At 42.8% G+C, this 12,061-nt stretch overlaps 1 protein-coding gene across 1 annotated transcript in view; it reads left to right on the top strand.

Moving 5' to 3' along the window:
• The first annotated feature begins 442 nt into the window (after window positions 1–442).
• The window catches only part of caln2 (calneuron 2), a 30,403-nt gene continuing 18,784 nt past the window's right edge, over window positions 443–12,061 (top strand). The window contains exons 1-2 of the mRNA XM_004550175.2: window positions 443–1,363; window positions 6,825–6,949. Coding sequence (XP_004550232.1) covers window positions 6,832–6,949 — 118 coding nt within the window. The 5' untranslated portion in view covers window positions 443–1,363; window positions 6,825–6,831. The remainder of the gene's footprint in view (window positions 1,364–6,824; window positions 6,950–12,061) is intronic.

Raw genomic sequence — 12,061 nt, 5'->3', positions numbered from 1 at the left:
AGACACAGTTTTCAACCTCAAGGCTAAAGACTGCAATCGAGCTGCTGCGGTCCCACTGATGGGGGGAAGCTGAGGCTTCACATGGTCTATTATATAATTAGTATACGGAGTGTAAAATGGGGGTATTTTCATCAGAGGCTGGAAACACAGACAGCCTGATAAGAACGAAAGGAAGGTCTAATAACAGTGGTTTAAAAATAAAAGGAAAAGAAAGAAAAAGGCTTGGGTGGAGGAAGGTGCCTTGAATCTTGCAAGAAGATGAAAAAGATGAAGACCTGGGAAGGGTGGTGGGAGTGAGGGATGGAGTGGGGGGTAGACACACTGCATCATTTAAGTACTGCGGCTGATGTCACTTCCTAAACACCATAATTGGTCATCAATGACTCTTATAGCTGTGAAGAATGGCTAAATGAAAAAACACATACACACTCCCCCGGGGCTTTGTTTCAGTGATTCGTTGAACCCTTAATTGCTCGGACCTCACAGCCTCTCTCTCTCACACACACACCTGATAGAAGGGCAACTCCCACTGAGGACGGCGTCGCATATCTTCCCGCTCACCTATACACAGCCTGCTGCCGTCGCCCCCCTTATGTGCCCCCTCCCTTACCGGACTGGACTGACAAATGGGTTAAATCTGTCAGCAGGAGTAGCCGTGATAGATGCACCAGGAGCGTCGGGAGATCCCTTCCCGTCCCTTTGCTGCTTGACAAATCTGCGCTCAAAGCTTTCGCCGTGCATCATCCACGCTGTGGTTTGAATTCGACAAGGAAGACTGAATTAGATCGTGTTTTTTCTTCATTTCTTTCTTTTTAAAATTTGTTTTATAACAGGCGACTGAGAGAAGCAGCTGCAACAGCAGCACCGGTTCTTAGACCCAGACCCGTGGGCGGCTGGGTGGCGTTCGTCTGGGCGAGCTGATAGGACGCAGATTTGGCACTCTACCTACCAACTGCTTCATCCCAAAACGACCCCAAATTCTCGAGACATGGCGATGAGAAGTGAGATGTAGGAAGCGGACATAAGGCCATTCATGTGGGTCTGTGTTTCAGCCAAAACGGACAACATTTCACACCATCACCACCACCAGCGTCCTCCCCATCTAACCAGTTGATTTTTTAAAATAACTATCTAAAAAGTGTGGAACACATGACACGCTGGTGAATTCCCCAGGCAGGTCCAACACACAGACTGAATGAGTCCATCTTTGACTGTCGGACGGACTCCTCAAGAGCACAGGACGGATGCAAACAGAATAAACACATCTTGGCAATTCACACAAACACCTTCAGCGTCTCCGCCAACGGTGCTCTAACAGAACGGGGTGACTCGCACACCGGAGGAAAAGTCGTTTCACGGGCAGGTAGGCTATACCCTCACGGCCAATTAGCGTGCTGCCTCCGGGGCGGCGTGTTAAAGGTGATAAAGGTGATTACCGCGACCTAGAGCCCATGCGTCGGTCCTTCTGATCGCCGTGGAGACGCGCAGGCGACTGCACCTGTTGTAATCTCGTCCGTGTGAATGTGTAGGGCTTGTGTGCGCGTGGGCGTATGCGCGTGCGGAGCACATATAGACCTCAGTATGCGTTGACGAGGTGTGAGCCGTGCTTTTTTTGTTAATGGGTGACAAAGTGACAAAACAGCGTGGTGTGTGTGTGTGTGTGTGTGTGTGTGTGTGTGTGTGTGTGTGTGTGTGTGTGTGTGTGTGTGTGTGTGTGTGTGCATATCTGAAAATATATATTATTTCTTAAAATCTTTCTGTCTGCGCGAGTCAGAGCGCTGTGTGGGTTTGATCGATATGATTAGGTGATTATAGGTCCATCTCACACGCGCCATAAGTCCTTAGGGACTAGTAAAGCGCTATATAAATACAGGCCATTTAATTACAGTATGATTGTCTCAGTACGCAGCAGGGTGCATAACACTCCATCTCACTCTATGCATTATGCTCTGTGGCTTCTTCAGCCGTTCTCCGGTTCTCTCAGGCTTTAGCAGCTCACATATTGGTTCTGATAAATGGAGACTGGCTGCAGTCTAAAGCCCAGTTGTATTCGTTCTCATTGCCAGATGCTCTAAAACTCCACAGTCATAAAGTGTGATGGCCAAATCTGTCACCTGCCTTACACACATTCATCATCTGATACCCTGGAGGAGACTCGCCTGTGGATGGTAACGGATGGTGGGTATTATAGGTAATTGGGAGTGTAGATTTAGTTTGACTTTTTTTTCGTGTAGTCTTCGTTTAAAGAGGTTGAGGTGGGGGGTGGGGGGGTATTAGCATACATGAATGTTTTTCTTTATTTTCAAATCCTCGCACACCCCATTATGCGGTGAGTGTGTGTGACAGATCAGCAGCTTGGCAGCTTGGAGTGGTGTGTGTCCAGCTGCGCTCCCTCCGCCGCAGAGGCGCGCAGTATGGAACACTATCATGAGTGTCCAGCTTTTTTCCCCCTTGTTGGGTGGGATGCTAACAGCCTCTTTCAAAACACCTGATATAAGATCACATACTCAGCAGAGCTGCTCAATTAGCGCAGCAGCTGCAGATGGGGATTGAAATTGACCCAAGTTGAACTCCAGCAGAGGGGGTTTGGGGCGGCAGGATTCACAGCCCATACAGCGCCTTGTTGGAGAGATGTTTTTAGAATACAGCCTTGATGGGCAGAAGAAAGACAACTGATATCACAGCTATGCAGTGACAGCTAGACAGTTTGCCCAAGGTGACTTCAGTGGGATGCTGACAATGTGACATTGTGCAGAGGCACAGTGAATTATTTAATTAACCATTTCTGTTGGTTTAAAATCTGTAAATCTAATAAGACACAACTTTATTGTGGGCTTCTTGTCGATCTTACACATGTCTTTCTTTGATCCATAAATTCACAAGACCTTCTCTCCATATTTCTTTTTCCTTTGTGGTTTATAGTAACTGAAGGATGATGAATCACAGAGTGGCATTTTAGCTGTTTCCAGCACTGGTGCTTCAGATGATCAGCTGTGCTCTTTCATTGTTGTTGGCAGGTGGCATAGGCTTTAACTGAAAGTGAAGGAGACATGAAGAGAAAAAATGATGTTTTACTGGCTTGAAGTGCAGAGAGGATCATTGGTTCGTTTATCTGGTATCTATCTCCTGGGCCTGCTTACAGCTCTTGTGCACATCAGAGAAGCCTTGGATGATGTTTAATGGCTTAGTTGTAGTTAGTAGTTGTATGTTTCGATGGTTAACTGTTGGCTGCAGTAGAAGTAAAAACCTGTTCTCCTTGATGTGGAAGAGAAAATCTGATATTGTTAATCTGTTGTAGGATTGCCTGCTTTTGATGGTTGCACTGTGCATATGCTGCTGGAAAAAAAGCAATGGTGTGATCCCCTCATCTCTTTCCTACTATTCTGCTAATGCATTTTACTCCATGGGGAAGAGGTGAGGAAGGTGAGAAAAAACCCCATTATTCTCCATTTTCCCTATGCAACGCTTTTTTTTTCTCTCTCTCACTCACAGTACCTCGTTTCGCTTCATCTCAGCCTCTCCTCTCTGAGCTCAAATCTGTTCTGATCACCACCATTGCAGACTTGAAAATGGGCTACCTGGGGTGCAAGTGACCCCACAGTTCAAACACTGTCAGTCAGCCCACTTTGATTCGCTCCTTTCATCCCCTTTGCCCCTGCATGCCCCACGAACACACCTGCCTTTATGTCCACTATTCCACTATTCCTCATCCTGCTCTCACACAGTGAATGAAGCTTATCAGATGGTGGCTCTCTGCTAAATCATGTCAGCGCTAATGTCCATCTCTGTGACAACAGTGGGTGATTTCACAAGTAGAAAAAAACCCACCATCCAAAAATATACAGGAGAAGGATGGAAAACAACAGAGAGAAAGGACCGGTGTGCAAGTGTTTGATTTTTGTGCACACGTGTCTGCTGGTTTTTGCCACGAGTGAGTGGGCGTTTCTGTCAGGGGAACAATTGTGTGAACAGATGGACTGTTGCAATACATTCTCATATTAATTTCATATCATATGTCTTATTTATTTGTCCGCTGATTGAATAATTCCCATTTCCTGCTCATTTGAGTCGTTGAAGAATTTGAGAATTTATTCTGTGGCTAATGTTCACACATTAAATCTTCATTACTGCCGTCGTCGTTTTGTTCCCATAGGCTAAATACTGGATATCTGCAGCAGACTGCTAAACCATGACAAATAAACAGCATGCATGCATACATCAGAACAAATGTGCCAAAAGCAAGGATCAGGTTATGCACATGACTTGTTCTGAATCCCCCAAATCAAAAGTAACTATCGTATAGCTTTTAACTGCAGCACTGGAGGGTGGAGTGTCTTATCAAATATGCAGATAATGCCACATTTTTAGGCTGGACAGCATTCATAGTGCTCACATATGGGGTTAGATTTATGTCACTGTGAATGAACAAAATCTGACAGAAAAAATAAAAAAATTAATTGAGCATGAAAGATATAAGTCGAATGAAAAAAAATGATGTCAGTGGCAATAAAATTCGGCATCAATGCTGCATTTGACTAGGAGATTGTCACCTTCTCATCTTTTGCACATTTTCCCAGATGCAATGTTTATTGTTTTAGTTTTAGTTCAGACTGAGATGTCATGTGTATCCCAGTGCTGGGTTACTTAATGGGAAATATTCATTTTAAGTTATTTTATTACATTTTTTTTCTACCACAATACAAAGTAAGAGTCATTTTAATTGTCTTAATTTATTGTTAATACTATTTCGTTAATGGGCAGCAGGCTAACATAGACAAAATTAAGAGGAGTCTTAAGTAATAATGTGATTAGGTGAGGGGAAGACAGTTTATAAAGCTGTTCAACTACCTACCTGCTGCTGCTGAGCTTAGCAACAATGAAACAAAATGACTTGACAAGTATGACCCAAACCTTGCTTTAAGTTATTAAATTCTGCTGTGAGAACATGAAGATGAAGGATTTGAACCTGCAGCCATGCAAGCCAGTTTCTAAATGAGCTGAATCTCATTGTGGTTGTATTTCACTGATGTTGCCAATCCACACAAAGCACCTTCGAGTAATTTTTGGAAAACAGGAGCCAGCGTGGCAGCAAAGTGCAGTAAATGTGGGGTAAAAGCAACAGAATTAATGAGCCATTATCACACATGCACTGCAGCCCTGGAGTGTTTTTGTGTTGTTTCTCACTTCTCTGTAGTGCTGCATGTGACAAAGCAAATGTCCGAATAGCTTTGATGTGATATCAAAGCCTCTTTTACCTGCAGCTCCTTATAGTTTAAAGTCTGCGAGATGACCAGTCAAGCCCATGTGGTCTTCTTTGTGCATGTTCTAAGTAAGCACCACCCTTCTCCAAAACCAACTGGAGCTCTAGTAGTGAGAATGCATTTGAAGTTTATGTGTGAAAACAGCTCAGTGTCTGTTACAAAGCAACAGTAGTTAGTAACAACCACCCTCCACTGGTCACACCAAAGTAAGTATAGCTGAAGCAGAAAGCCCTGTGATTCTATTAAACTGTTTGGAAACATTTGAACTTTTTAATTATGAATTAACGCAAATATTCTCACATTAAGCTTTCATTTTATTTCTCCATGTGACATGCAGCCACTGCAGGTAGTACCTGGAAATGTTTAATAATGAGGCCTCAGTGTGTCTGTGTGTGTTTGCGTCTTGTTGGCTGAGACCGATGTCTGCAGAACAGATATATGTTGCCACGGTGACCGCAGTACCTTTAATGTGCAGGTGAGGCACGAGTAGACCCAGGAGCAGATGGACCGAAGAGCAAATTTCCTCCGAGCGCACAAAACTATGGATACATAAATACTTCCCCGCACGCACTTTGTTTGCTGTCTGCCTCTGTCTCATGCACATATGCAATTTTCACCCCTGATGCCCTCCACAGATCATCAGAACAGGCAATCGCACTGCTCTTAACCTTTTAGGCTGTTTTTGTCTTTGCACACTTTGGGTAATTTTCTTCCCTCTGCTCCAATTCCAAAATCCAAAAAGGATTTCAGTCTAGAAGGAGAGGAGATGGTTTATATTTCTGCCATGTTTCCCATCTCATAGATACCCCCACTTCCAAATCTATCTCTCCTGTCTGGCAGTGGCTGGCTCGCAAAATCCTATTGGGATCTCTATCTCTTCCTACCTACCTATCTATCCATCTATCTTTCTTTCTTTTTCTCCCTCCCTTCAGCTCAGTTCACTGTGTACTATTGGCAGGAATATAACATGAAGCATATCGCCAAAGTGTCAAAATATTACAAGCCCTCAGAGGCATGACTCTCATGAATCAAAACAGAGAATGGCTCTGATCATACGACAGCGTGGGCCACGGTTGATTGATGCCCTGTCTCGCCCCGAGGTGTCTCAGCGAGGTGTTGGGTGGCGTTTGGGACTGTCTGGAGGGACAGCTAGTCAGTAGATCTGACAGGGAGGGTTAGAAGAAATTATATCTGGCAAGCGTGTGGCGCTTCTCCTCTGTGGACCAAGGAGACTGAACAAAGACCAAGCAGGACAAAGACAAAAGGAGATGAATCGCCTGACTGTACTATGAGGGTATTATCAGAACAATAGTAGTGGAATGTTTTCTGTGACTCCGTTGAATTATAATGTGATTACATAATTTGTCACTGCGATTCTGAAAGGAGGAGACTGGATTGAACATTAGAAGTGTGGAAGGAACAATGTTGCCTCAGCAGGACCTCGTGTTTCTAAAAAAGGGCTCATGACTGCTTAGAATACCCATGCGTTGCCACACATTCTCACCTCATTCTTACCTGTGGCATGCATAGCTTATTTAGATTGTGTGTATGTGTGCTCTGCAGGGAGAAGATGCCATTCCACCATGTGCGGGCGGGCCTGCTCTATCCAGACAACTACCTGAGCAGCTCCCTGGCAGAGGGGAACGAAGCCTTCCAGCTAACCAGCCTCTCCACTGAGGAGCTGGGAGGTGAGTGTGCTGACAAAGGGAGCGAGAGAAGGGGGGAGTGTGTGGGGATGCAGAATGAAGTGTGAGGTACTAGCAATTAATGGTTCGCTGCCAGAACAATGCAGTTACACTGCTCCAAGTCTCCAGAGGAAAAGTTTTTCCATTTAGCCACTTTGTCTGAGCTTGACTGGATTCATTGGTTTCCAATTATAGTGCTCAGGAAATAAAATCAATTCAATGGGCTCAGAAGGAAGCAGTGTCTGACAGAATGTATATATGACCAGTTGATACTGGTATGGTAATTTAAGTTTTCAATTCAAATTCATCTTCCATGAAAATTGATGTTACGTGTTCACACCAAAGGCTTTGATGTGGCAAATAGATTCTTGGAAAGCAACGCTACACATTAATAATTTGAGCAAAAATACACCTTTTTGTAATGTTTGTGTGTGTAAATAACCAGAAAAAGACTATTTTAAGGAGGTTTATTTTTGCAGCTCTGACCAATACTTTTATCAGTTAAGATCTTAATCTACTACGAGGAATCTAGCAACATTACTAAAAAAAAAACATGGATTCAGTACAGCAAGTGTTCCCTTTAAACTGGTTCATAGACTCTTTGTAAACAAATCCCCACAGTTAGTCAGATTTATAAGGACCACGAAAGAAAAGTGATAAAACTGCAGCCATGTTATAAACACAAGAATCAACATCTAACCCACTGTGGGGCCCAAGTTTTATCTGTTTATTGCATCATGAAAACTAACTTTTTGAGCATCTGGCTCATAAAGGTCTGATGAAGAGCTGCAATGTGCAGGCTGTTTATTTTTCTCTAGTGAATGCTGGGTTGTTTCAGCCCAAGACTTGCCTCGACTCTTGTGTTGATGCGCATGTAACCGTATAAACATTCACCACAGTAGGAAGAAAGACTTCCTAAATCAAATTCGACATCCAAAATAAACAGTAGATGTGTCCTACAGGGTTGATAACGATCAACCCTGTAGGTGCTAACTGCCAGTAGTGCTGGTAAATTAAATGGCAACTAATCTGACGTAATTATGCTTTTCTTTCCCGGCGATTACTTTGGTGAGTGAAAATTTATCTTTATTGTGCTTTAACCTGGGAAAACAAATAGGGTTTTCCTTTAAACTGGCCTTTACTGAATTTATACATCATGGGCGCACTTCACTGAGTGCCAGCTTTTCTGCAGCGATCCAAAATCGTGCTGTGCATGCAGTACATCTGGGTCCTGATTTGATGTGATTGACCAGGTGTAAAAAACAAAGACTTCTTACCCTGTGGTTGTGCTTTGATATGAAACAAACAGCTAATCCTGCCATAGACCGAGGAATGAGAGCATGAGCGTTTGTCTCTGACTCTCTGACTGTGCCTGTTTGTTTGTGCTTATACATGTGGCCCATTGTAGCTTGCTCGAATGAGCTTTGGTATGAAGTACTTTGTAGTATAAATCTTTTAATCCAGCGTCCCTTGTGCACAACTAAACTCAACCCAGTTCAATAAAACAGTTGCTTTACTGCGAGCAGAGCGGGTACAGTAAAACGTCTCATCATCATTAGTCTGGTTGGCCTCTGTCTGTGTCTTGTTAGTCAAGGGCAGCAAGAACGTGAAAGTAGTCTGGCCGTGTGTAGAGCTTTTATATAAATTGAATCTGGACTCTTAGGTTCCAGACATCCTGATGTGGTCTTATCTAGTGCCTGTCAGCTACAGCTTCGTTGTAAGCAATGGGACTGTTTGATGTGGACCAAATATCAGTGGTATATGCTGCCAGCATTTGAAAACTCCTAATCCCACTTCAGAGAGATGCTGAAGGTTCTTCTAGGATCATCTGTTACTGCAGATAGAAAGCTAGTTAATCACCCCTGTGTAGATCCCTCCTATCATTTCTCTAGTTTTAAGGCATTTCATCAATCACATCAAGAACATGTATAGTCCTGGGGGTTGACCACATAATACCGAGTCATGCACAGGCAGGGTTGGAGCCTAACACACGAACACACGCAGGCATTTCACAGTAATATATCAGGGACTAGCTCATTTGTACCCTGTTGAAAATCTACTCTTCACTGTTGAGCTGCATACAAATACATTTCACTTTGTTTTGGGAGGCCGCACATTCACCCGCATTCCCAATCCCTCGCCTCTGTTTCTCACTTTATTTTGTTGGGGGAGGCAGTGGCATGGTGCTTGAGTCTAGTTATCAGCCGTAGGGGATATTTACAGGCTTAGGCGGGGGCTGTGACTGAACTTCAGCTCTCACGCAACTGACAGTGAAAAGACAGGCATAGGAGACAGATCTGAGGCTGACTTAATACACAAAGGAAGGAAGGAGCTGCATGTCAGGATAAGAATATTAATGACACGAGGCCTGAGAGAGACACAGAGAGATGAACTTCATGTAAAATTCATTGTTTAAGGTTTGAAAAAGGGATTAGTCTTTGGGAAATTGTGCTTTTGGTTGTGTTCCTTCTGTAAAGATTTGCAGAACGCTAGGTGAAATGGCACCCGCTCCGACCCCTGAAGCAAAAAAACGCACTGAATGCTTGCTCGCTAAAAGATATTAGATAAAGTCCTGCAAAGCTTGTCCCACCTCTGTCGTCTTTTTAGCGTCGTTGAGTTCGACCCCTAACTCCAAATCAGAGCTCCCTCCTCTTCTCAGACAGCGCTAACTGATTGACAGGTAATTAGCCCCGAGATTGACCAATGTATTTTGTAAGACGGTCCTCGGAGGTTTGAGTAATTCTGCTGCATGAAAAGATAGATGCCTTGCAAGCCGTGTGTTTACTTACAATTTGAAGATAGAAGTAAGCCTTTTATGTGGGAGGAGAGAGTCGGAAATGCTCTTGGCAGTTCTTGTGGTGATTGTGCTGCGTGGAGGGATTGGGACAGTTCCCTCGGGGTTTGTAAAATACACTAAGTACACAAAGATGTAAAAGAGCAAGAACAGGGAGAGAGGGACAAAGGGAGCGAGGGCGGGAGATCACTTTCACCTTGATTTGTCTGTGGCACTTCCAGTTAATGGGGAAGCCTGTTATCAACACCAGGGAAGCACCTTTCAGCACCAGCTACAAACCTGCTAAATCCTGTTAATGATTAATTTCTTTCCCATGGATTAGTCCATCTCCCTGACACCATCTGATGACTCACAATTGCATTTTTAGTTTTTCATTTTATGAGGCTGGAGACGGTATGAACATTGTTGTTAAATCGAACCAGAGAGCGGGTTGTTTGCAATCCGATTGTTCAGTCTGACGTCACTAGCCGTGTCTGGGTCTAAACTCCGCTGCAGGTCCATATATCAAACGATCACTATGGCATTACTGAGAGTTGAAAAACTGTCTAAAGTCTTTCATCTTTAATAAAATGATCAGCGTTCTGCTCTACCAGGTGTAACAATTGAGTTTAACATCCAGGCATCCATGAAAACGGAATTTATGACATTTAACGGAGTTAGAAGTTAGCAGGGAGTTAGCTCGCTAGCTTCTATCTAAATACAATATAGCATGTCCTGACTGCAGGGTTTTGGAAACAAATTAAAACGTACAGCTCTGTTATCATTTCCAACATAAATGAAGACGGAAAACTAAACAGCAGTGACGTTTGTAAGGTTACTGAAGTTGGGCTAGCTGGTATATAATGATGTGCTACGTGACCGCTAGCGACACAGCTATGTTAGCATAATATAAACAAGCTAACTTTTTTTTCCCACTCGATAAAAGTTAACGTGAGTGTTCTCGGTGGTCAGGAACAAATGTAATCGCATGGCAGGATGCTGTAAAAGGACCAAACTTCAGCCAGGAGAACAACTGAAATAATCCATCCACAATACGAGGTTAGTCATTCATATACTGCTGCATGGGCTGGGCTGTAGTTACATCCTAAGGTTTTAAAAACTGAGCTTAAATAAATGATTAGCGGTAATAAAAGCCGAGGGAGGTCAACAGGGATCACTGACTGTTTTAGGAGCTTTTTGAGATTAAATAGAAGAAAATACAAAACATTAAACATGTTAACAACACAAAAGCCATATTAAACGCAGACTACTTTAGACCCGGAAGTAGGATTCGTCACGTCATCACTGAACAACCGGATTGCCCTCATATTTAAAACATTAAAATGTATTTTAGCTTCCCTGACAACATTTCAAATAAGTCACATGACTTTGACCTGCGATTAAAATGATTAGCATTGATTTTGGCACAGAAATTGTTGGGTTAAATTACACACTATATATAATATAGTATATATATATATATATATATATATATATATATATATATATATATATAGATAGATAGATAGATAGATAGATAGATAGATAGATAGATAGATATACATTTTTTTTTTTCGTTTGGACTTTGTTTTTGTCTCTATAAACTCTCAATGATCTTCTGTCCTGCCGCTTCATGTCCATCAGTTAGCAGCTAATTTGTCTGTCTGCTGTTTGGAGCTGAGCAGGTTGTGCACAAAGAGGTCAAGGAAGCCTTTTAGCTCATTCATCCAAATGACCAGTGAGCCTATGCCATACAGAACCTTCATTGTATCTTTATCCATTCATTCATTTGTCAGGAGTTCACAAGAATTACTGCTCCTTCTGCAGCATTGCCCAGAATTTAATCACACTTAAACACAATGATCACCCATATTATGCTCAAGGTCAAGGTCATATTTGTTGTTTTACGGCCAATAACCTGTGAGATGTGGTAGATTGTGAGGTGGGAAGCTACGATGCAGAAAACAGCTGCATCATGCAGCAGCATGTGAGACTGAATGCAAACAGTCACGCTTAAGGCTGGAAATTCAAAAATGTGAGCAGAAACTCTATAGAGCTGAGAGGAACTGACTGTCACTCGTTGTGACCCATTTAACGTACAAGTAGGCATTTGATCGATTGCTGATGTGAAAAATATTGATGTTTGCCACTTTTTTATGGTTCATGGTAATCTTGTTTAATGAACAATCCGTGCAGTTCAGCTGCTAGACATTTAATCGACGCCATGCTGCTTTGTTCCCAGAGACAGAAACAATTACTATTAACGCAATTGCATTTTGCGTATCAATCAAAGTAACTTAAATATGAATGAATTAATGTAAATGAATAAAACAAAACATAAT

The sequence above is a fragment of the Maylandia zebra genome, linkage group LG10 (genome assembly GCF_041146795.1).
Source record: "Maylandia zebra isolate NMK-2024a linkage group LG10, Mzebra_GT3a, whole genome shotgun sequence".
Lineage (NCBI taxonomy): Eukaryota > Metazoa > Chordata > Actinopteri > Cichliformes > Cichlidae > Maylandia > Maylandia zebra.
The sequence above is the reverse complement of the archived record's forward strand: the minus strand, read 5'-3'. Positions and strand labels throughout refer to the sequence as shown.